This window comes from Dromaius novaehollandiae, chromosome 23, assembly GCF_036370855.1.
Source record: "Dromaius novaehollandiae isolate bDroNov1 chromosome 23, bDroNov1.hap1, whole genome shotgun sequence".
NCBI lineage: Eukaryota > Metazoa > Chordata > Aves > Casuariiformes > Dromaiidae > Dromaius > Dromaius novaehollandiae.
The window spans coordinates 6,802,460-6,825,642 of NC_088120.1; the positions used below are offsets into that span (position 1 = coordinate 6,802,460).

The 23,183-nt window shown below is 66.0% G+C and overlaps 3 protein-coding genes across 3 annotated transcripts; all 3 read left to right on the plus strand.

Annotated features, from left to right (window-relative positions):
• Positions 1–275: 275 nt before the first annotated feature.
• ID3 (inhibitor of DNA binding 3) lies at positions 276–2,052 on the plus strand. Its single transcript, XM_064524974.1, has 3 exons — positions 276–797; positions 947–1,018; positions 1,269–2,052. The coding sequence occupies exons 1-2, from the start codon at positions 477–479 to the stop codon at positions 1,001–1,003; spliced, it is 378 nt and encodes a 125-aa protein (XP_064381044.1). The 5' UTR covers positions 276–476; the 3' UTR covers positions 1,004–1,018; positions 1,269–2,052.
• Positions 2,053–5,970: 3,918 nt separating this feature from the next.
• CATSPER4 (cation channel sperm associated 4) lies at positions 5,971–13,671 on the plus strand. Its single transcript, XM_064524888.1, has 12 exons — positions 5,971–6,015; positions 6,179–6,241; positions 6,324–6,467; positions 6,583–6,608; positions 7,106–7,367; positions 8,252–8,349; positions 8,850–8,970; positions 9,299–9,432; positions 9,702–9,894; positions 11,010–11,227; positions 12,468–12,572; positions 13,546–13,671. The coding sequence occupies exons 1-12, from the start codon at positions 5,971–5,973 to the stop codon at positions 13,547–13,549; spliced, it is 1,413 nt and encodes a 470-aa protein (XP_064380958.1). The 3' UTR covers positions 13,550–13,671.
• An 887-nt stretch (positions 13,672–14,558) lies between these two features.
• Positions 14,559–23,183, plus strand: E2F2 (E2F transcription factor 2). Its single transcript, XM_026096714.2, has 7 exons — positions 14,559–15,445; positions 19,295–19,400; positions 19,742–19,961; positions 20,169–20,327; positions 20,570–20,684; positions 20,965–21,115; positions 21,228–23,183. Exons 1-7 carry the CDS (start codon positions 15,146–15,148, stop codon positions 21,464–21,466), a joined length of 1,290 nt encoding a protein of 429 aa, XP_025952499.2. The 5' UTR covers positions 14,559–15,145; the 3' UTR covers positions 21,467–23,183.

Sequence of the window (23,183 nt, forward strand, 5' to 3'; positions counted from 1 at the left end):
GATGGACGGCGCGGGGGGCCGGGGACCGGGGCGGGGGGCGGCCGGGCCAGACCCCCCCCCCCAGGGGGGGATTTTGGGGTCCGGCCCCGGGGATGGTGCTGGGGGGCGGCGATGGGAACCCGCGGGGCCACCTACCCCCCCCACCCCGTGGGGCCACCACGGCCACCGAGGGTCATTTGGGGGGCGTGGCCTGTTGGCTCATTTGCATGCGGGGGCGGGGCTTGCCGCCTCATTTGCATGCAGGGGGCGGGGCCCCGGCGGGCTGCCTATATAAAGGGCGGCGCCGGGCAGCCCCCTCCTTAGTGCGCCAGCGAGGTCCCGGGGGTTGCAGGTCCCAGAGGTTGGGGGTCCGCGGGGTTGGGGGCTCCGAGGTCCGGCGGCTCCGAGGTCCCAGCAGCGGGGCGAGCAGAGTCGCGGCGCCCACCGAGGCGGCAAGGCAGCCCTCCGCCCCCCTCCCCGGCCGAGCCAGCCCCACCATGAAAGCCATCAGCCCGGTGCGGTCCGTGCGGAGCTGCTACGAGGCCGTGTGCTGCCTCTCGGACCAGAGCCTGGCCATCGCCCGGGGCAGCAGCAACAAGAGCCCGGCGCTGGAGGAGCCCATGAACCTGCTCTACGACATGAACGACTGCTACTCCAAGCTGCGGGAGCTGGTGCCGGGCATCCCGCAAGGCACCAAGATGAGCCAGGTGGAGATCCTCCAGCACGTCATCGACTACATCTTCGACCTGCAGATCGTGCTGGAGGAAGAGGCCAAGGGCCGCGACCCTTCCTCCGAGGCCACCCTGCTCTCCCTCAAGGTACGGGCTGCTTCGGGCCGGGGGGCTGCGGGTGCGATGGCTGGGGATTGCCTGGTCCGGGCCGGTTTGGGGCCTCGGGAAAGGCGGGGAGGGGGAGAAGGGGACCCCGCTGCCGAGGCGGCCCTGACCCCGCTCCCCGCTCTCCGCAGGCAGCCGAGCTCGCCTCTGAACTCTGCTCCAAAGACGAGAGAAGTTTGTGTCACTAACGCCTCCTCCACCAGGTGAGTGCCCGCCGCCTGCCCCCAGCCCCTCACCGTGGCTCCCGGCCCTCGGGGCCGCCCCGGCGCCGCTCGGCTCGGCTCGGCGGCTGCCCGGCGCGGGCGAGCCCGTCCGCCCCGCCGCGCCTCCCCCCTCCCCGACCCCCGGGGGAAACTTCAGCCCCATCTGCACGGAGTTAACACAGAGCTTGTCTTTTTTTTTTTTTTTTCCCCCCTTTCCTTTCTTTTTCTTTCTCCTCTTGGTGCCAATTAGCAAACACGCAGCGAGTGTCGGTTCCTGATTCGTTATCAGCCGGAGGTAAATAGCAGCTTCCTCTGCGGCGCCAGCCTGTCTGCGGACCTGCCTCTGATGTGCCGGCGGAGTGACAGGGCCCTTTCTGTCCCCGCGTCCCCCCCGCCGCCGCCGCCCGCCCGCCCGCAGGTGCGGGCTGGCCCCGCTCGGCCCCCCGCGGCCCGGGCCGCCCCGTCGGGGGGGGCCCCGCGGCCCCCCCCCCCCCCCCCCGCAGGCGCCCGCCGGGGGCGAGGCGCTCCTGGCCGCCCGCTTGCACCATCCTCGGGCTCTCTTCCTCCTCCTCCTCCTCTTCCTCGGCTCCAGTTTTACCTCCCAAGGAGCTGCCAGCGCTGCCCACTCCGAAGCGCGGGGCCGCCGCCTCCCTCCTCCGAGCGCCGAGTCTGGAGCGTCGCTAGTAAAATCCCGGCTTTATTAGGACTTAAAACCAGAACGAATATAAACGAGACACTTTTTTTTTTCTAACCGATAGACTGGTGAAGATGCAGTTGTCTGTATATTTTTGGATTATAGTGATCGAGTTCTTTTTAAAGGTGTTTAAGGGGAGGGGGGTGTGGGGAGGGGGGGCATCCTCGAATACAAACCAAACTCTGGGGCCGCGGCCTCGTGTATTGTGGAGCTCTATACTAGAGTATAACGTTTGTACCTTTTGCAGGAAGGTGAATTTCTGCCGACATGCCTTGTACTTGCTTTATAAACTTTTTATAAAAGTTAAATTTTTACATAATAAAACAAAGGTCGTTTCGAATGGCTTCGCCCTCCTTCTCTCCGCATCCGAACCCGGCCTGAAGAATGGAGCAAGGTGGCCGGGAGGGGGGAAGCCGCGCTGAGCTGCTGGGGTCGATCCGTGGGGCGCGGGGAGGAGAGCGGCACCCCCAGGGGCAGGAGCTGCCTTGCCGCCATCGAGCTGTGATTGTAACTTCTAGGGTTACGTTAGGAATCTCATTAATTGTTTAATAGCTTTGAAATGTCAGCTGAGGTATGGCAGGAATTAACCCTAGGCTGCTGTCTCCCGGCAGAGGTGTCTGCCAGCTATTTTGGGTGCTGCTCTGCTTATCTGATGGGGAAGGAGGGAAGACGCCATCGCTCTTCCTCCCCTTCCCCTCGTGCTGCGGAGCCCGCGATGCCAGGGGACCGTGTGCTGGGGTGCAGCGGGGGGAGATGCTCTTTCCCAGGTTTAAGGCTGGGTTTAATCTCTGGCTGTGGTCAGTGCTGCACCTCGGTGCTGGGGGCGAGTGGGAATGCTCCCAGGCTCTTTTTCCTGGGAAGGGGTGAGGGCCAGCTGGGATAGCCCAAGGGGAAGGGGCACTGCTGGGTGATGCCTGGCTCTGAATGGCGCTGCTTGGAGCTTTGCCCAGCCTGGGGGGGTCCCTGCATGGTGGCCCCCCACCTGCCCTGCCCCACAGCTGGGCTTGCAGCCCCTGGGGCTGGAGGGGTGCAGAAAGGCAAAGGCAGGGAGGCAGAAATCCTGCTCCTCTGTTGGGATTTGGGGGGGGGGCGGGTCGCCTTTGGCCTCCCAGATGCAACTTGCTCAGCTGCGGAGCCCCGTGGCTGCCGGCGCAGCTGGGCTGGATCCTGCTCCCTGGGGAAGGCTCTCGCCTGCCTGCAATTAGAGGAGGCCTGGGGGGGGGTCTCCTGCCTGCTCCGGGCTCCCGGCCCCACCTGGAGCACCGGCTCCTGCCTCGTGCCGGGCTCTGGCTTTGGGCCGGCCGGGCCAAATCCTCTCCTCCCGCGGCCGGGCACGGCGCTGGCGCTTGGCTGGAGGAGGAAGAGGAGGAGGAAGGAGCCCCTGGGAGAGACGGGGGTCCTGCGCCGGGTCCCGCCGACCTCCAGCGACGTAGGAAGCAGGTGACGGCGTTCAGCTGGAAACCGCTTTGGGGACCGGGGCCGCTTCGGGCTGGTTGGGTTTGAATTTGGGGGCAAAATGGCTTTAGCTGGGATGGGTAGGAAAAACCATCCTGGAAACGGGCCAGGGGCTGTTCCCGCGGTCGGAGCCTCGGCTCTCGCGGAGGTCTGGACGGCACCCGGGGCAGAGCCGGGCCGCAAAGGCGTTGGTGCAGCGCCGAGCGCGGCTGCGGCTGGCGGCGAACCCCCGGCGCGGTCCATAATCACCGATCGTTAATAACAGCAATTAATGATGCCGCCCTGCTGCTTTCTGCCCACCGAGGCGGCGGGACGGGGCGGCCCCAGGGGCACCCGGGTTTCGGCGGCGGGAGAGTTCGGCACGAGCGGCTGGGCCGGCGCCTTCTCCGCGGCAGGCGGATCCCGGCTCCGTTCCTGGAAGAGGCGCCCGGCGCTTCCCAGGCCTCTGCCCCAGCGATGGAGACGGCGGGGGGGGGGGAGGCACCGCGGACCCCCGCCCCGGCTCCCATTCCTGCCCTGTATTTCCATGCTGACGATTTCTCTGGAAACCCTGATAAAAGAAAAAAAACCCACACTGCTAAAAATAGATGCTTTTGCCTCGCCGGGCCTGGGATTTCCCTCGCGGGGCAGATTTATTGCAATAAATCCCTCCATGCCCCCCCCGCACCCCCCCGTGCCGCCGCACCGGGCTGGCGAAGCCTTTCGCTCCGAGCCCTTTTCCTGGGGCGGCTTCTTTTGTCTTCGAGGCGCCGTTTTTTGTGAGGGGCGAAGAAAAGACTAAGAATTGCAAAAAATAAAAGGAGGCGGGGGGGCGATGCGAAGCGGCCCCCGGCGCGGAGGGCTGCTGCTGGCCGGCCCGGCCGCCTCGCTCGCTCGCCTCGGCGGCTCTTGGCAGGGCCGCGCGTCTGATGCAATCGGCTGCACTGACGGCGGCGGTTCCCCACCTGTATTTGCCATTGTGTGCCCGGAGCTGTTTGCAGGTGTTTGCTGGCGCCGCGCTGTCTGAGCCGCACTTCCCTCCTCCTCCTCCCGCTGCCTGCCCCGGCCAAGGCCTGCCTGCCTCCCCCCGCCGCGCCGGCCCGGCCCGCCGCCAGCCAGCCTCCGCCGCCGCCCGCGCTGGGGCCGAGGCGCTCGCACGCGCTTGTGCGCGGGGCACGCGCGCTTGCACGCACGCCAGTGCGGCCACGGAGCTGCACCCGCACGTGCGAGCGGGCGCGCTTGTGCACACACACGCATGGCTCACGCACACGCGCGGTTGGCGCATGCATAGGCTTACGCGCACGTGCAGATGTGCACACGCGTGCGCAAACAGCTGTATGGACACACGCGCGTGCAGATTTGCTTATCTATCCCACCAGGGCACGCGCTGCCCCGACAGCCGCGCGTGCACACACGTGTGTGCACTAATATGTGCAGGCTGCAGCCGGGAGGTGAGGCGGGTGTGCACCCCCCGCAGCGACACACACGCGCGTATGCACACACGCAGCTACAGGCGTGCACGCGTGTGTGCGCTTGGCTACGTGCACAGCCACAGGCGCACACGTACCCCGTCCCAGCTGATGGCGACACACGCACACGCATGTGCACCCCCTCCCTTTCCTGGTGCTGCCAATGCCTCGGGCCGGCCCCCACCCCGGGCATCCCCGCGCCCTCGGCTTCCTCCCAACTTGGCGAACTCGCCGTCCCCCGGGGCCCGGCGGCATTTTCGGCTCAAGCGACGGCTCTTCCTGTCCTAGCTCGCGGCGTGGAGTGGCCGAGCGCGGCCACCTCGCTCCGGGGGGGCCCTGAATCAGGGACGCTGGGGCATTTGGGCCGGGGGGGGTCGTTCCCTGCTGCGGGTCAGAGTGGGGAAACTGAGGCACGGTTGTGGTTTTGAGCATAAAACCCCACGCTGCCCTCTCCAGCCTGGGGGGGTCCCCTAAAGGGCCAGCGGTGCTGGTGGGGGGGTGCCCAGCGCTGTGGCCCCCCCCTGCACACCCACACCCCCAAAATCAGGCTCCTGCGGGCGCCTTAGCTGTCCAGGCTGCTTTGGGGGAGGCCGGGGTCTATTCCTGTCCCCTTCCCTGGCCCAGCTCTGCCCCCCCCCGTTATCCCCCCAGGGTCTCCCCAGCCGACGCGGAGCCCCTCGGCCCGGCCGCCCCGCCGGGGACCACCCGGCAGCGCTGGCAGCGCGGGAGGGGACCCAGGCGTCCTGGCAGCCAGCCCTTGCGCTCCAGCCAGGCCTTCGGCTTCCGCTTTCCCACGGGCCACGGCAGGGTCCCCGGCCCGCGCAGGGAAGGGGCACGTGCCAGCCCCCCGCACGCCGCCCCCAAAATCACTGCGCGGTGAGACCCCCCCCCGAGCCCCCCGGCCTCGAGGAGGGGGGTTTGTGCCCCCGCACGGTGCCGGGTTGGAGCCCAGTGGGTCCCAGGGGAAGAGCCGGGTGCAAGCGGCGGAGGCGGACGCGGGGCTCAGCGCCGGGGCGGGCGCTCCTGCACCCTGTGCAGGGGGCGAAGGGGGTCGGTGCCGGCCGGTGGGGGGGCCGCAGGCCCCGTGGGTGTTCGGTGGGCAGATGTGGGGCTGGATCGGGAGAGAAACCCACTCCGCCGTCCTCCAGGTGAGACCCAGAAATCTGGGGCTGGGGGGGGGTCCGCAGGGGGTTTGGGTACCTGTTTTCCACCCGTGCCTCAGTTTCCCCACATGGGGGGGGAAGCAATGATGCCATGGGGCATGGAAGGGTGACGTCACGGGGCACGGAAGGGTGACGTCACACGTTCCGCCGCTCGGAACGGTGAGGTCACAGTGCCGCAGGTACAGCGGGGCGATGCCCGGCAGCGCCGAGATGGCCTCTCCCTCGAAGACCAGGCGGGTGAGGGGGTCCCCGGCCGGCGGGGCTCCGCCATGGTCCCCGTGGGATGGGGCTTCACCGGGGGCTGTGGCGGGCGGGGGGGGGATGCGGCCGGGGGGGGTGTTCAGAGGGGCCGCAGGGCCACTGGGACCCATGTGACAGGCTTGTCCCCCGCTGCCGCCAGCGCAACCAGGACGCGGAGTCGCAGGGTTTGCTCATCAACTACCGGGACGTGGTGTGCGGCGAGGTAGGGCTGCTCCGGGCGTCCAGCCCGCTCCGGGCATCCAGCCCGCTCCGGGCGCCGCGCTCAGCCCGCTGCCCCCCGGCAGGACCTCTGGGACCACGAGGAATACCTCGCCAAGGTGTGCACGAGCCGCTTCCTCGCCCACCCGGCCTTCAAGTTCACCGTGGCCGGGCTCGTCCTCGCCAACGTGGCGGTGATCGCCAGCCAGGCCATACCGCGGTTCAAGGGGGTGAGTGCCCGGCCGGCAGCCGACGGCGGCCCCGTGCTCGGCGCTGTACGTGCGCTGGGCTGCTGCTTGGGCCTGCCTGCTCCTCCTGCGCTTTCCCCCCCGCCTTTCGCTGCAGCTGGACCTGGGCAGCCTTCCCTATACGTCTGCAAGCCCCCCCCCCCCCCCCCCCAGCACCTTTACCTGGTGGAGAGATGCCCCAGTGCTGCTCCTTCCCTGGGAGATTCGTGCCCAGGAGGGGAGCATGAGCTGGGGGGGTCCCTGGGGGCAGAGCCAGGCGGGGAGGGGCCTCCGTCCATACTAGCCACCAGAGAATCCACAGAGCTCGCCTTCGCTGGGTCTCTCCGGGGGGGACAGCTCCTCTTGGCATTCGCAGCCCCCGGCATTGGGGTAACTCATGTTGGGAAAGACGAGCTTCCTCCACCTGGGACGGCAACACCCGGGTCCCCAAAGCGTCGCTCAAGGGGGAGGAAGGGGAGGAGGCGGCGAGACCCCCTCCACCGGTGCCCTTGATCCTCGGTTGCTGGTGGTGTTTTTAACCCCCCGCAGGCTGCAAACCCCAGTGGGAGCAGCTAGAAATGGCAAAACTGTGCTCCTGGAACCGCTTTGGGTGGGGAAATCAGGGGGGTTTGGGGGGGCAGAGATTTTATACTCTGCTCCCCACGTCAGCCCCACGAGCGCGGAGCGCATCTCGTCCCCTCGTTGGCAGGCGAGCGACCCGCTGCCACCCTGCTGCCTCTCCCGGGCCGGGACCGGGGCCCCGGCGATGCTCTTCAGCGCTTGTCTCCGTCCTCTCTCCAGATCTACTTCTCGCTGAGCACCGCCATAGACAACATCGTGCTGACGGTCCTCTTCTTCGAGGTCCTGCTCAACTGGTACAAAGGTTTCTGGCTGTACTGGAAGGTGAGTGAGCCTGGCCCGAGACCCTCAGCATCCCTGTGTTCCTGCATCCGTGTCCTTACATCCGTGTCCTTGCATCCCTACATCCCCATGTCCCGCGGTCACTGTCCGTCCCCTCCTCGCCGCGGGTGTCCCAGCGTCCGTCCGGCCCGTGCGGGCTCCCTGCTCTGCGGGGGGGCTCCGGAGCCCTCGCTCCGCGGGGAGGACGGGGAAACTGAGGCAGGGCGAGGGGCAGGGATGCGGCCCGGGCGCTGGGCCCGGCGGGGCTGAGCCGGGCTCTCCCAGCCGCGGCTCGCTGCTGCCGTCTCCAGGGGAAGAGGAGGAAGAGGCCGCCTTCGACAACCGGCTCTGCAGCCGCACGGGCGAAGCATCGCCTGCTTTTATTGCGGTTAATGCACCAAAAAGCCGGACTCCTGGGCCCCGTTCTCATGCCCCTGTGCTGTCCAGGGGGGCGGTGACGTCCCCTCTAGGGCTTGTCCTCCCTGGGACCTTCTCCAGGACCTTCTCCAGGGCCCCCAGCCCGGGTGGGTGGATGCTCGGCTGCTGGACCGCTGCAGCCCATGGCTGGTAGCCCTGCTCACACCGTGACCCACAAGCTGCTGGATGAGCCCCCCCGGCCAGGCCTGCCCCCCCGCGCCATGGGGCAGACCCACGGGGGGCAAATCCACTCTTTGCAGCCCCCTCTGTGCTGATCCCCGAGGTGGATATTGCCGGGGGGAGGCTGAACCGTGCGGGAGGGAAGAGCCCAAGTCATCTGGGGTCCCGCTGCTGCTCCCTTGGGCATTTTTTGGGGGGTCCCTGCGGCTGCAGCCAGCGATGGAGACCCGTCCACCCTGCGCGCACGGCGCTGCACAACCGCCGAGTTCAGGCCTCTTCCTCTCCCCCAGGATGGCTGGAACATCTTCAACTTTTTCATCGTGGTCTACCTGTCCATCAGCCCCCTGATCCCCCCGCTCAACGACCCGAAGATTTTACAAATCCTGAGGTGAGCGATGGAAGGGGGTGGCCTCCCCAAAAGCCTCCAGCTTCCCCGGTTTGGTCTGAACCGACACTTTGCTGCCCCGAGAAAAGGTGCCCCGTCCTGTCCCCTGCAGATCCTGGGTGTGCACCGAGGGGAAGCAAGGTCCCTTCTCCCTGGGCAGCCGGAGGGGAGCGGGGAAACTGAGGCACGGGGGAGAGATTTGCCCAAAGCCAGCAACGAGCCAAGCAAACCCCACAACTTCTCAATTTCCTCATTCAGACACACAACATCAGCTGTGACAGCCCTTCTCCACCGAGGCTGCAAGCCAGAGATGCTGAGGAGCCCAAGCTCTTTGCATCTCTTGCTCTTTGCTGTCACTTTTTTGAGCTGGTTTGGGGAGCCCCCCTGGCAGCGCAGAGCCTCCCCCAAACCCTCGCAGGAGAGGCAGGGAGGGAACCCAGGCGTCCTGGCTCTTTCCTCCCCCCACCATCAGCGAGGCGAAGGGAGCTCTCACCTTGCCCCAGGGTGATGAGGCTGCTGCAGGTCTGCATGCTGGTCAAGGGGCTGGCGAGGATGATCCGCGTGATCTTCAAGGCCATCCCCAACCTGCTCAACATCATGTTCCTGCTCTTTATCCTCATGCTGGTAAGCCACCCACTTCCCCAAGGAAATGCCCACCCGGCAGTGGGCCCGGGAGCAGGCAGGAGAGGGGCCCTCCAGGAAACACCTCGGCCTCGGTCAATGGGATCCAGTGTTGGCCACGGTTATCAGAAGCAGAGGTGGTTTCTGAGCTCCCGGCCCCATGCTGGTGTGCTTGGCAGGACCCTGCTCGCGTCAGGCTAGCCAAGCAGTGTAACTGCCCTCCCTTGCCTCACCCCTGGGCTGCAGGTTGGAAGATGCTGGGCACTCTTCCCAGCACGGCCTGGAGAGGGGATGGTGAAGGTGGAACCCCACCATTGCCGTCTTTGTGCAGGTCTTCTCGATGCTCGGTGTCATCCTCTTCAGCAACATCATCCCAGCCCACTTCGGCAACCTGGGGAAGGCCCTGTACTCGCTCTTCGTCTGCGTCACACAGGACGGCTGGCTGAACATCTACCAGGCCTTCGAGTGAGTGAGCGAGCCCCGGTCCTTTCGCAGGGCGCTGAGCCGCCAGAGCCCCTGCAAGGGGTGACAGGGCTTGGGAAGCCCTGGACCTGGGCTCTGGGCTGGGGCTGGGCTGGGGTCCCCTCCCACCCTGGGGACAGAGGGAGGACTGGGTGGGATGTGGGTGCGCGGGGGCAACGTGGGGGCTCCTTTTCCATGGATGCTGAGATAGACTCCATGCTTGGATGGTCGCCACCACCAGCTGCGAACCAGATTGTCCCTGTGCCTGGCAGGAAAGAAGGGCATGCTGTGAAAATAGGGGGTGCCATTTACCTCCTAGTCTTCCTCACGGGCGGGACCTTCATCTGCGCCAACCTGCTGGTGGCCGTGGTGATGTCGAGTCTGGAGGAATCTTTGATCACTCACGAGAAGAAGCAGCAGAAGAAGGAGCAGGGGGCCAGCCTGGCTGCTCAGCCCTGCCTGGAGGTAAGCTGGCCGTGGGGCCAGGCGCCCAGGGCAGGCCAGCTCTGCGGGCATCCTGCGCCAAGGATGGGGCTACTATGGGCTGAAAGCATGCCTCAAAACCACCCTGGAAGGACCGTGTTTTGGTGGTTTCCTATAAACAGATCTCCCTGGGCAGCCAAACTAGGGAGCTGTACCTGGGGTTGCCCAATCCCTCCCTAAGGCGAGCTCCTCCACCCAGCTGTGCCCATCCTGTTCTTGTCTTCTCCACGAGCAGGGACTGTGGGAACACCCTTGGCACCACATTGCAGCACATGATCATTTATTTTGGGGTCTCTGTGGGGGATGAGGGGAAATTCCCCCTGCTCAAAAGGAGCTTTGATCCCCCCCCAGGGGCTAGTGTAGAGGCACACCAGCCCCAACATGATTTCTCATATGTCAGAGAGCTCATGTCACCCAGAACCCTTGTTCTGCAACACGTGGGGCCCTAGAGGGTGGTAGTGGGGATCTGAGGTTGACGTCCCCCTCTCTGGGGGACACTGACCTCCCAAGATGAGGTGTATGGCTTGGGAAGAAGAAAGGTGCTTTGCCAGGTGGAGATGTGGTCCTTCAGGGTGGAGACGTGGTCCTTCAGGGAGCTGACATATCCTGAGAGGAGCAGGCTCCGGACTGCAGTTCCCATGGGGCTGTGCCGCAGGAGGAGAAATGCTCTTGGGTGTTGAACTCACTGCACCTGGGGGACCAGCTCATGGAGCAAAGCGTCTGGGACCAAAGAGATTGCACTTCTGTCTTACTATCATTGGTTCATTTTCTCCTCCCCAGCCAAAAACCAGGAGAATTTTGGTAAAATTGAGGCTTTTTATAGAAAACACCAATGGGAAGGGAAGAGAAGGGAAAAAACAGAATTTTTTCAAAACCGTTTGCAGCTGGCTTTAGTTGTAACTGCACTTTGCACCTACCATCGGCACGTGAAGGCCTGGATTTTTGTCTCCATTGTGCTGTGCTCCAGGCTTGGGTTATCTGACAAGAGGGAGGGTTGGTCCTTGCATGCAGCCCCCCAGGTGTGTAAGGACCTCCTGGGTGCTTCCTCTGGCGAAGGTGAGCAGACGTGGCTGCATTGCCATGTTTAACCCTTCCAGCTGGTCAGCGAGGATGTTGACATGGACCCTGAGCTTGGCCTGACGCACTTCAAGGCAGTGATGTGGGACAAGGCCCCCATGCACAACCTCCAGGAGCCGTTCACCTACCACAACCTGGCCAACCTGAGCAAGGAGGCCTTTAATGATTTCTGCCTCCTCTTGCATTCCATCCGGGAGAACCTCAGGCACTACAAGGAGATCCGGGAGGAGCTCAACACGTGAGGCCAACTACAAAACTCCTTCCTCTTTGCTAGCTTTGTCATAGGCTGGATTAGGTAGAATCAGCCCATCTATACACAGCCAAGGCAAAATAACCCCCTCTCCAGGGAGCTCTGTCCCAGAGAGGCTTTCTTTTCAGTTGTGGGTGGAAGCTGATGGCTGCCACCCATCTGGAGGCGTCAATGTGACAGGGAGATACCAACCCATGGGTTCTGGCACAGGAGAGGACTTTACTGGTGGAAAGCTGTGGCTGTTTAGCCTGGAGAAGGCCTGTTGAGCAGGTATTAAGTAATGTAGCTCTCGTCTAGACAGAGAGAACTGGAGAGAGGTTGTCATCTTGGAGGAAGTCTATGGCCTTGCTGTCTGTCTAGGTGGACAGTGGACAGAGACATCATTTCTGCTAGGAAACCTGAGACTACCTTGAGTCTCCCATTGAGTGAAACCACCCACCAGCCTCCATGCTTGATGGTTATTTTGGACACTTGTCCATTGATGGAGACCTCCTAGCTCCTGTCATGCACCTGTCACTGGTTACCAGCCTTTCTCTCCTGTTGCTAAGCTGGTTTCACATCTCCATTGCTACCACCCTGAGTGATTTATGGGATGCAGCCACTCTGTGGAGGAAAGTTGTAGGCTGGAAGGTGGTGCAGCAGAGCTTCTGGGCCAGTGGATCTTGGGGGCTGTAGCTTGAACAGGAAAAGCAAGGGATGCCCCCTCCTCTTATGGTGGCGTTTCAAAGGGCAGATCCCTCCAGCCAAGGGAAAACCTTTTCCCCCATGAATTTCAGTGCAATCAGGCTTCAGACCTTTGCTGGCTGCAACATCATCTGTGTCTACACTGTGGGCTCAAACACGCCTCACCACACACATCTGCAGCCACGTGAGCATGGCCACCGCGCAGGCCAAGCACTACTGTTAGTAGCTGAGCTGCACCTGGTTGCCCGGGCAGTAGCACACTCCGTCCTTCAGACTTCATCAGTGAGTCCTTCACCCTGGGCTGAGACTCAGAGCACCCTGGTACCGTCCTCTTCCCAGCTTGGCCTGGGCTGGCTTCTTGTCAAGCTGGCTGCGGTGGTCTCCTACCTCCCTGCGAAGGCCCGCATCCTTCCTGGGGAGGGCTGGCTTGCAGGGGAGAGGGCGCTGGATGGTGGGACTGACGGGTAGGAGGTGATGGGCAGAAGGTGGATGCGGTCACTGGGGGATGCTCGCTCCTAACTCCTCCCTTGGTTGTGCCTCCCAGGATAGTGGAGGAGGTGAGGTCCATCGAGTTCAACCAGGCACAAGAGCAAGAGCTGATTCTGCGGAACCTGGTGAACAGCTCGGACAACTCTCACTCCAGCGATCGGTGAGGCGTGGGGACGTCCTCCCCACTCGTGTCACGCTGCCGGAGGTGGCGGCACCGTCTGCCATCCGCAGCCCCCAGAGCCTGGGCTCTCCCTGCTCCCAACCAGCATCACGCCAGCCCCGTCCCTGGGCGGGGGGGGGGGGGGGGGGGTCACTGCTGAAGGCAGTGGGATGACACCGATTGATCCCCCCCGTGGGGCACTGTGTTGTCTCTGCGCGCTGAAACGGAGACGGCAGTTGCCTTCTCCCTGCGGGTGGAACACGAAGGTCTGTTGTGGCCCGAGCTGCCGAGCGCAGCTGAGCCCTTGGCATCCGGACACAGCGCCCAGCTGGGCCCGCAGCGCTTGCTGCCGGTGCTGGGTCGTGCTACAAGGCTTTTCATTCGGCCTCTACCCCGCTTGAGAGCTCGGGGACGTGGGGCACGGCTCAGCGCGGAGGCTGTAGGAAGAGGAAAAGCCTCTGCACGTTCATAGGCAAAAGTTTGTCTTGGGTCGGAGGCCAGTGGCGAATTTTTGGGTGTCTCCCAAACCAAGCTAGGGCCTGGCAGCCCGTCTGGACTAGGGCCTGGTGCCTGTCTCCATGTCCCCTCCCCGGGCACCTCGCACGCCAGAAGCCGTGGGGCTGGCGTGTGTCCCTGTCCGTGCGTCTGTTTTCCAGGGGGTCTCTTCACAGCAGGCTCCATCTCCGCACCCAGATGCCCCTCGTCCCCAGCCTGGACGTGACACAGTCCCATGCTGGGGTGGGGCAGACTGGAAGGGGACCAGCTGTTCCAGCTCAAAGGCCTCACCAGGATTAAACCCTGGCTTAGCCCAGGGGCTGTCGGAGGCCTTGTGCTGGTGCAGCAGGTCCCTGAGCTCCCCTTGCCCAGGGATTTGCCACTGCCGTGGGGCTTTCTGCCACCACTGCATCCCAACCTACCCCAGCGGCCCGTGTCCAGCCTCCACACCCCCCCGTTTCTCCCTTCCCTTCTCCAGGTGAACGGGATTGACCCCGAGGACACGCAGCACACGCTGTACCGCAAAGGGGCCGCGAAGGCAGCCTCGCCGACGCGCCAGCCGCAGCCGCCCCGAGCTGCCGGGGTGCACGGCGCAGACGCGACCCCAGCCCAGAGCGTGCAGCCCGGACGACAGGACGTGGCGGTGCAGGAAAGGAGAAGAGGTGGCCGGTCCGAGGGCAGCGTGTCCTGTCCTAGGCCCCCGCGTGAGATGCCAGGACGGATGGCGGATGCACAGCGGCACCGGGGCGGATGGGGCTGTTGCTTGCAGAGGAGCGCTAGACCTTTCCGGCAGCGGGCAACGACGTAGCGACCTGTGTCCCGGAGGAGGCTGGGAGAGGATCAGAGGAGGCAAATCCATCGCCCTGTCCCGAGAGACGTCCCTGCCTGCTGAGCCTCTCCGGAGGGAGGACAGGCTGCCCGGATGCTGCAGGCTGCCTCCCTGCTGGGACGTGTGGGGCGATTGGGGTGAAAACACAGCGCTTTGGGACCTCGAGGCCAAACCTCCTCATGCCCGAGGCGCTCTCAAGCCTCCCGCCCACCAAACAGCTCCGTCGCTCCACGATCCCCGGCCGCGGAGGGCGTTTGCTGTCGGACAGGACTTGAGGGCAGGGCTCCGAAATGTTTTTTCCCGAAAGGATGCAACCCCAGCGGTCCTGACAGGCACCCCGCAGTTCCCTGCAACCTGCTGGACAGCGGATATATTTGGGAATGGGTTTTTTTTGCGGGGGGCGGGGATTTGCAGCCCGCAGGCTGCAGCTGTGGGGATTTCCTTGCAAAAAATAAACGCAAATTGCCGCCGTGACCACCAGCAATGCCCCAGCCTGGGGGGGGGCGGGGGGGGGGGGTCCAAGCTGTCCCCCCCGGTCCCGCTGTAGCAGCAGCAGGTGGCGCCAACGAGGCCCCGCCCCCTGATTTGCATGCGGAGCCCCGCCCCGCGGCGCGGCGCGCTGCCACTTTAACCCCCCCTCGCGGCCGCGACGCATCCAGCGGGGCGGGCGGATGCGGCGGCGGCCAATCAGCGCGCGGCGTTTTCCGCGGGAAATCCGAATTTCGCGGCACGTCGTTTGGCGCTTAAAAAAAAAAAAAAAAAAAAGAGCGAGCGAAAGAGAAAGGAAAGGAAGGGGAGAAAGAAAGAAAGAAAGAAAGAAAGAAAGAAAGAAAAAGACGCGGCCGAGGAGGGGAAGGAGCCGGAGCCGCCGCCGGGCCGGGCAGAGGCGGCGCGCCGCGCCGGGCCGCCCCGGCCTCCATCCGGTTCGAGCGCGGACGGCTGCCGGGGGCGACTTTTAGGGCGAAACTCGCCTTTTTAGCAGGGGTTTGCTGGCTGTGCCCCCCCTCCCCTCCTCCCCTCCCGGTGCTGCAGCTTTTGAGCGTTTTCTTAAGGGTTTTTTGGAGTTCCGGCCGCTGTCAGGGCCCTGCGGATCCCTCTGGCGGCTGCAGGCGGGCAGCTCCCCCCGATCTCCCCTTTCCTCCCCCCAAAATGCTGCCCCTGGGCTTGTGACCTCCCCGGCTCTGCGAAGCCGAGCTGCGTCTCGGCCCCCTCCCCCGGGCCAGCTGGGCTTCTCGGAAAGGACTTTGCAATGCTGCGGCTCCCCAGGGGAGTGTCCCCCGGCGCGGGGAGGGGGGGCGTCGCCCTCCCGCCCCACCACCTCCACCAGCAGCAGCAGCAGCAGCAGGCCGTGGCGGTGATGGGCTCCGCCGAGCGGGCGGCCTCCAGCCTGGGCAGCCCCCCGGTGCCCTCCGTGCCCGGCGGCTACTTCACCCAGCTCTACTCGCAGGCGGCTGTCAGCGTCGCCGCGCCGGGGGGCGGCTGCCTCTACGCCACCCCGCAGGGCCCCGAGCTCAGGAGCGTCCGATCGGCCTCTGCGGGAAGGCTGCCGGTAAGGTGTCTTTGCCCCCCCTCCAGTCTTGTCTTTGCACCCGCTTTTTGTGGGTCTGGGGTCCCCGGGCCGTGCTGGCCCCTCGCAGGGCAGGGGGGGAGCGGGCAGCGGGGCTGGGCGAGCTCAAGGCACGAGGCGCTCCCGGTTTTTTCGGGGTCTGCCCCCCAAAAAAGATGTTTTGGCACTGCGCGTGGGGGAGGGTAAGGGCCGAAATCAGAAGTCTCAGTGAAATGGCTCGCAGGTTTCTCAACTTCCCGTAGCCCCTGCGTGCCCGCAAAGCTGGCTCCGCTCTTCCTCTTTTCTTCTTTTTCTTTTTCTCCTCTCTTTTTCTGTCTCTCGCCTGCAGACGCTTTGGGCTGTGCCTCCAGCTCCGGCCGCAGAGCCGAGGCCCGTGCAAACTCCTTCTCGCGTTAAGGAAGTGACGGCTGCGTGCCGGCATCGGTCCTGCCAGGCGGCATCGGGGGCACCTTCGCTGCCCCGCTGGCACCCCGCCTTGGGCTGCCACCCCCCCCCTCCCCGGGGCGGGCCGTCACCCCAGGGACCGTTCAGCTCCGCTACCCGGGCTCGGCTCCCGCCCGGGCAGGGTTGTGATAGCAGGTCCCGGGGGTCGCAGCGGGGCTTGAAACGTGTCCGCTGGGAGCGGGATTGAAGTGGGAACCATCCCCTGCCCCTCTGCGACGCCCCGCGGCTTTGCACGATGCACCCAGAGGGGTGGGAAGCGGGAGCTGGGTGGGGGGGACACGCGGCTCCGGGGGGCGAGGGCATCGCCGAGGGCTGAATTTGGCCGTGCCCACGGCGCTGGCGAGGTTTGGGGCGAGGGCTGTGCTTGCAAAGCCCCCGAGCCCCCCGGCAGCCCCGCTGGCAGCTGGGGCTGGCATTTAATTCCCGCCCGCCCCATGCCCGGGCGCCGGTCCAGCCCTCACTGGGAGCCTCTGTTCTGCCCGGGCCCCGCGAGGCGTCCCGACCCCGCGCGCCTGCCACTTCGGTGGCGCTTTTAAAGGCTCGATTGACTGATGGATGCCCCCGTCCCGCGGCTGCTGGTGCCAGGTGGGGACGTCCCCGGGGGCAGCGCGGGCCGGCCGGGATGCTGCGCCCGTCCCGCGGGGGCTCCGGGGCCACCTGCCTCCTCCCGGCCCCGGGAGCCGTGTCGGGCCGTCTCTGTCTTGGAGCCACCGCGTCCCCTCGCTGCCAGGGCCAAGGCGTAAGGAAGGACCGGTGCTGCCCCCCCTTCCCGCAAAACACCCCCTGACAACACCCGCTTTTCTGAGCGTGGAGGCAGAGCTCATTTGGGCTCTGGTGTTGCAAACGCAGGGGTTTTCTGTGCCATCGGTGGCCGGATGGATGCGGCCATTCCAGAGGTCCCGTCTCGCCCTCCCAGCTGGAGCCTACAGAGCTCCTCGTTTTCCAGTGCCCAACGGCTCCGCGGGCGCCCGGCCAGGTCCATGGGGACGATCTTGGGAGCTGCGGCCAGCTGCCCCCTCCCCGGGGGGTCGAGGTTGCCGGAGGCCGGTTTGGGGCGTGACGGTGGCACCCCGGGCACCCGAGCGTGGCCTTTGTGCGCGGAGCCGGGGCGCTCCGATAACGCGGCGTGTTTCCTCCCGCTCCCCGGGCAGGGCGAGCGCGGCCGCTCCCACGCTCCCGCGGGATTTGCGCCGGGAAAGGGCGCAGCGAATCGGCGGTGCCTCGCTGCGGGTGGCCCGGGGCGCGGGGGCCCTTCCCGCCGCGGGAAAGCGGGATGGCTTGTCCCCCTGGGCCTCCGCTTTCCCTTGGCCTCTACCTCAGAGATCCCAGAGAGGGAAAATGCCTCCCTCCCGTGGGCACGTGCGTTTCTGAGCTGTTTTAGCCGGTGCCAGACCCATCCTGAATATTTGTGGCCACCTGCGATCTCCGCAGGGCTACAAAGGAGCCCGGGAAAGAGCGTCGGCTTTGCTGGGGGGTCCTGGCTCCCCCGGCTTTCTCCGCCCCGGGGAAGGGGCATTCGGCAGCAGAGCGATTCGGATCGGCTCTTGCTGGGCTGATGTCCCCACGCAGGGATGCTCGTCGGGGCTGGCAGCAAACTGTCCCCGTGGGGGGGCTGGAAGCTGCCTCCAACCCCCCCGAATCCGCCGGGGGCGACAGCGGGGTGCTGCGTTCCCACGCCCCAGGCAGCACGGAGGGGCTTGCGGCAGGGGGGGGGGGGGGGGGGGCACGGGGGAGGCAGGCAGGGCCCGGGCAAGCCCGGAGCAACCGGCGGGCGCTGTCGAAACGCGGCCCCCCCGGGGGGAGGGTTGCTCTGATGCTTGGGCTGGGCGCAGGGTGCAGCCCTTGGCGCCAGGGCCGGGGCTGCTTGGCAGGCAGAGCTGGCGGGGCGCCCGGCCCGCTCCCCGCCATTCACCCCCCCCAAGGCCTCCTGCCCCCCCCCAAAATGGGGATCCCACCTCCTCCCCCCCCAGCATCACACGGGGAGCAGCCGGCTGCAGCGGTGTCTTCCCCGGGCGGCGATGCCCGGCGGTCGGTGCAGCACCCGGGGAGGGGGTGGCTCGGTGTCCCCACTGCGGTTGGGGACGGGGCGGGGCAGTTTGTGCCCGCTTTTCGCCCCGCTCCGGGGTGCTGGGAGCCCTGCGCCGTGCCCGGCTCAGCTGTCGCCTGCCTAATCCTGCCCGGCCGGGGCCGGCAGCTGGGAGCCGGCCTCCCCTTGTCCATTGTCCGAAGAGCCGCCGGACGGTCTTCCCGCTCCCCGAGCCCCCCGTGGGGAAGGGACCCCCATTCCCCCCCCACAACACGCTTATCCTGCCTCCTCGGGCAGCCCCCCACCATTATAACCGGGGGGGCCCTGTGCTTGCCCATGGGACACCCTCTTGTGCCCCCCCCCCCGGGGGCTGATCCGGGGCAGGTGTTTCCCACGCGCCCGGCGCTGGCTGCCGGCAGCTCCGGGCAGAGCCGGGGGCGGCAGCGGAGCCGCCTTCGCCGGGGGAAAACTGCTGCGGGAAGGGAGGGGAGGCAGTGGGTTCCCACAGGAGCCAAGCACCACCCTGGCTCCCTAGCGGGGGGGGGCACCTTTCCGCCGGCCCCCTTGGGTGCTGCCAGGGAGAGCAGAGCTGCGCTGGCCCCGCGGACCGTGAGGGACGTGCTGGGGGGGACCCTGTGGCCCAGCTGGGCCTGGGGGCAGGTATGGGGGGGGGGACGGGACTGGGGGGCTGCTCTCTCCAGCTGAGCCTGAATCCCCTGGGTTTTGTCACCTGCTTTTCGTGGGGCACCCAAGGGATTTGCACCGCTTGGGATGGGGTGGGGGGATTCGGGACCCCGCCGGCAGCTCCTCCGGGCTGTGACCACCCCCCGGGCGCCCCTTGTCCCCCCAGGCCGTGCTGGGGGGGTCCCTCGTGGCTCGGTCGGGGACACCGGCGGGGCCCCCCAGGTGCCGTTCCTGGCTCGGGGTGAGGGGAAACCCCTGCGGCGGCGGCGGCGGGCGCTGGCACCCGCGGGAAGCGCTCGGGCGGGCGCTGGGAGGAAGCGGGCAGGAAGCGATTGGGGTGCCGGTGCCCCCGGCGGCCCCTCTCCTTCCTCCCCCCCCGCCCGGGCACGGCCCCGAGACCACCCGGACCCCCATCCCAGGGCTGCTGTAGCCGCTGCAGAAAGGAGAGGGGGGAAGTCCCATCGCATCCCTTCCCCCCCGGCCCGTTGCTCCCCCACCTCGGGGGCACCCTGGGCTGCCCCTGCTCCCGGCCACCTTCGTCCCCGTCGTCCCTGGGATGTCACGGACGGGAGTGGGGGGACACGGGGGTCTGGGACGCGTGGGCCCGCCTTGGGGTCGGGGCTGGCGTCTGGCTCTTCCCTAACTCGGGCTTCGGGGGTTTCTCTTCTCCTCTCCAGGCCAAGCGGAAGCTGGACCTGGAGGGTCCCGGGCAGCCGTGCCGCCCCGAGTTTCGCACGCCCAAGGGCAAGGGCAGGACCCTGGCCCAGGTCCCCAGCCCGAGGAGTAAGTGCTGCCGGGGGGAGGAGAGCGGGAGGCTGCTTTGGGCGGGGGGCAGACCCCACCTCTCTCCCCTATGGAGCTGCTGGTCTCTGCGATATCCCCTCTAGCGCTGCCCAAAATGACCCAAACCGATCCACCCTCTTCAGAGCCGAGCGCCCGGCCCAGTCCCCTTCATTCTTGTTGCTTTTAAGCCAAATCAACTCCCTGAACCAGCAGAAAACTCCCTGGGTGTTTTTATTTCTGAGATTATACGAGGTTCGATGCCTCCGTGCGCCCGGCCTCGCGTCCCGGCTGCACCTGGGGGGCCTGAAGCAGAGGGTGGCGGGTCTCTCGTTTCCCCGCAGCCCCCAAGTCCCCCGGCGAGAGGACGCGCTACGACACCTCGCTGGGGCTGCTCACCAAGAAGTTCATCCACCTGCTCAGCGAGTCGGCCGACGGCGTCCTGGACCTCAACCGCGCCGCCGAGGTGCTCGAGGTGCAGAAGCGGCGCATCTACGACATCACCAACGTGCTGGAGGGCATCCAGCTCATCCGCAAGAAGTCCAAGAACCACATCCAGTGGATGTAGGTGATGCCGGGGGGAGCGGGGCGAGCCGGAGATGTTCATCCGTGGGGAGAGCTGGCTCCCGGGGTGGGCGGCAAGCCGGGAAGGACGGGGAGAGGTGGCTTGGGGACGCGGGGTGTCCCGCTGGGACTTGGCAATGGGCGAGGGGAGCCGGGTGTCTCTCCGCGGAGGCCGATGGCTCCTCAGGCGCTGTCCCCGCTGCGCAGGGGGACCGGGATCTTTGAGGACACGTCGGTGACGGCGAAGCAGCAGGTGCTGCGCGAGGAGCTGGCCGAGCTGGCCAAGACGGAGAGGACGCTGGACCAGCTCCTGCAGGACTGCGCCCTGCAGCTAAAGCAGCTGACGGACGATGAAGCCAACCAGAGATATCCTTGTCGGGGGAGAGCCGCGCGCAGCGATGTGCCCTCCGGAGCAGGGTCTTGGGTGCCCTACGCCTTCCCTCGGAGTCCCTTTTCCTCCCTTTGGTCTCTTCCCGGGTGGACAACCCCCCTCCTGGGCTGGGGAGGACGCTTGGACCCCGGTGTTCGGTAGCGGCACTGCCAGGCCGGGGGGAATCGAGGCGTCTCCCTCGCAGCATCGCTTTTTCCTATACCTGCTCCCCGTCCACGCTCGCGTACGTCACCTACCAGGACCTCCGCGCCATCAGCAACTTCCAGGAGCAGACGGTGATCGCCGTGAAGGCGCCGCCGGAGACGCGGCTGGAGGTGCCGGACTTCAGCGAGGTGCGCGGGGGGCCGGCAGCGGGGCGGGGGGCTGTGTTCGGTGGGGCTGGCGCTCGATGCGCCAGGCGCTGTACATCCGTCCACCCGCCCTGCAGCAGCTGAACGGCTTCATCTGGGGCGTCTTGGGTGGTTGGGATCTCCAGGGTGGTCCTTCCTCCACGGCCTGGAGGGGGTTTGGGGCGTCTCTGTGTGTCCCAGGAGGCTGTTTGAGCCTTTAAGGGCTGTGGGAGCAGGGAGATGCCCCAAAAGACGCCCCTAGACCTCCTCTCCCCCCGGCCAGGACAACCTGCAGCTCCACCTGAGCAGCACCAACGGCCCCATCGAGGTGTACCTGTGCCCGGAGGAGATCCCGGACGACAGCCCTGCCAAGGAGACCGGCGGCTCCTCCACCACGTCCCTGCGGGACCTCGCCACCCCCTCCCCGGAGAAAGGTACCGGGGGGGCCGAGGCGCCCGGCCACGAGGGTGACGCCGGCGGGGTGGGGGGGGTTTGCCGCCGCGGGTGGCCCCTGCTCACCCCCATCTCCGCCTCTCGCCGCCGCAGCGGAGCCCCCCCGGCCGGCGCTGGTGGAGGTGGAGGAAGGGCTGCTGGGCTCGCCCCAGCACCTCCTGCAGCAGACGGAGGACCAGCTGCCCTGCGCCCCCTCCTACCTCGACTCGGGGCCCTTCGTCGCCTTCTCGCCGCCCCTCGACCAGGACGACTACCTCTGGGGGCTGGAGGGGGGCGAGGGCGTCAGCGACCTCTTCGAGGCTTACGACTTGGGCGACCTGCTGAAGAACTGACCTTCCTCTCTCCCCGTCGCCCTCCTCCTCTTCCCGGCCCCCCGCTACGGTGCTGACGGCCTCCACGTGCCTTCGGCCTCCTCCCTCCCTCGGCGCAGGTTAAACCGCCGGGGTCTCCCAGGGTGGTGGTGGGGGTCTTTCATGCAGGGTGGGTCCGCGGGGCTCGGGGCTGGCTGCGGGCGGGTGTGCGCCGCTCTCGGAGCCGGGACCCCCGGGGCGTCCGTCACCCTCGGTGGCCTCTCCTGCCTCCTCCGCCTGCCTGTTGGAGGGGCTTTGGGTGCTGGATTTGGCCCCTCGCTGGGCTGCGGGAACGCCCAGACTTCCCATCAAAGGATCCAGCCCGATCCCATGTGATCGCTGGCTATAAAAAAAGGGGGGGAAAAAAAATCAAGTGAAACCTCCCCAAGATGATGCCGTCTTCGTGGTGCCCTGGGGCTGCTGGCAGACCGGGCACGCTTGGGTGCACAGGGGTTTCGGGGGTGCTTGTCGCGGGGGGGCTCCTCTCGGGGTCCTTCCCCGTGCCCCCCGGTTAGGCCAGTTCTTTCGGGTCGGGACTGGTTGCTTAGGGTGGTTTTGGGCAGGCAAGACCCGTACGGATCATGTGTGTGCTGAGCGCTGAGATTCCTCCTTCCCTGCTCCATCCCGGCCCTTCTCCCACGGCCCTGCGAGGGGGGGGGCGGCTCGGTGCTTCTCGTCGCCTGGGTTTCAGCTCATCAGAGCTGTTTCGTTCCCCAAAGTAGCTGCAATAACCTTAAAAAAAATAATAAAGTCAGCAAAGATCAGGTCACCTCCGGTTAGAGAGAGAAGATACTGCGCTCGCTGCAGTATTTCTTGGGAGGATGCGGCCCCTCTCCCTCCAATCTGTGCTAGTTCACTTCAGTGTCTTAAAGCTCTTTGTACTGGGGGTATTTAAACTGGAGCCGGGGAGGAGGGATGATATTTGTAGCTTTGGTAAATCATCTCTCCGCCTTGAAAACAAGCGGGAAGGGTTTCGGCTGGTGCTGCCACCCGGGGGGTGGTGACGCGGCCTGGCCGTGCTGGGGACCGAGCAGCATCGCGGGTACCGGCTTGTCGGGAGCAACAGGATTCGGGAGAGCTGGAAGCTGGATGTGACCTCGGGGGCCGCGTTCTCCGCCTGCCGCGGGCCTAATCCGGAGCAGCACCCGCAGACGGGGGCTCCGGGAAGCATTAATGTGGGCCGGCGGCTGCGGCAAAAGAGAGCTCCCCCGCGGCCCCATCTCCTTCTTCCCCCTCCCCAAATCCCCCTTGCCGGGTCCAGCACGCGCCGGGCATCTCTGAGCTGCAAGCTGGGTGAGCGGAGCCGGTCCCTCCCGGAGGCCAAAGTCCCCGGCGAAGTCCCTGCCGCCGCCTTGCACCTTCGAGCCCTTTCCCTTGGGAATTTGCTAGGAAGCCGGTCCCGGAGGGGTTGCTTTTAGTTCCAGCCTTTGTAAAATGTACATAATTATTGCACTGTATTTATATGGGACCCACCTTTGGACACCGTGGTGTCGAGGGCTTGCTGGGTGTCTTGGTTTTTAAGCGAGTGTATTTAAGTTGTCCTCCCTAGAGTCTGTTCTCCTGCGGTTTGGCTTGGACTTGTTGTGGGTGAGAATGTGTTTTATTGTGAAAAACTTGTGGCACTTGATGTTTTCTGCCCAGCAGGGGATGAAATGAAATAAAAATTTTGAGTCAAAGAGGGTTGTTTTCCTCTAAGAAA

Excerpts from the sequence above, each read along its gene's own strand:
- ID3 (XM_064524974.1), top strand. The coding sequence starts at position 477 with ATGAAAGCCATCAGCCCGGTGCGGTCCGTGCGGAGCTGCTACGAGGCC. Across the intron at positions 798-946 it reads CCACCCTGCTCTCCCTCAAG|GCAGCCGAGCTCGCCTCTGA; the intron begins GTACGGGCTGCT and ends CGCTCTCCGCAG.
- CATSPER4 (XM_064524888.1), top strand. The coding sequence starts at position 5,971 with ATGCCCGGCAGCGCCGAGATGGCCTCTCCCTCGAAGACCAGGCGG. Across the intron at positions 6,016-6,178 it reads CTCCCTCGAAGACCAGGCGG|CGCAACCAGGACGCGGAGTC; the intron begins GTGAGGGGGTCC and ends CGCTGCCGCCAG. Across the intron at positions 6,242-6,323 it reads GGGACGTGGTGTGCGGCGAG|GACCTCTGGGACCACGAGGA; the intron begins GTAGGGCTGCTC and ends GCCCCCCGGCAG.
- E2F2 (XM_026096714.2), top strand. The coding sequence starts at position 15,146 with ATGCTGCGGCTCCCCAGGGGAGTGTCCCCCGGCGCGGGGAGGGGGGGC. Across the intron at positions 20,328-20,569 it reads GACGATGAAGCCAACCAGAG|GCTCGCGTACGTCACCTACC; the intron begins ATATCCTTGTCG and ends CTCCCCGTCCAC. Across the intron at positions 21,116-21,227 it reads CACCCCCTCCCCGGAGAAAG|CGGAGCCCCCCCGGCCGGCG; the intron begins GTACCGGGGGGG and ends TCGCCGCCGCAG.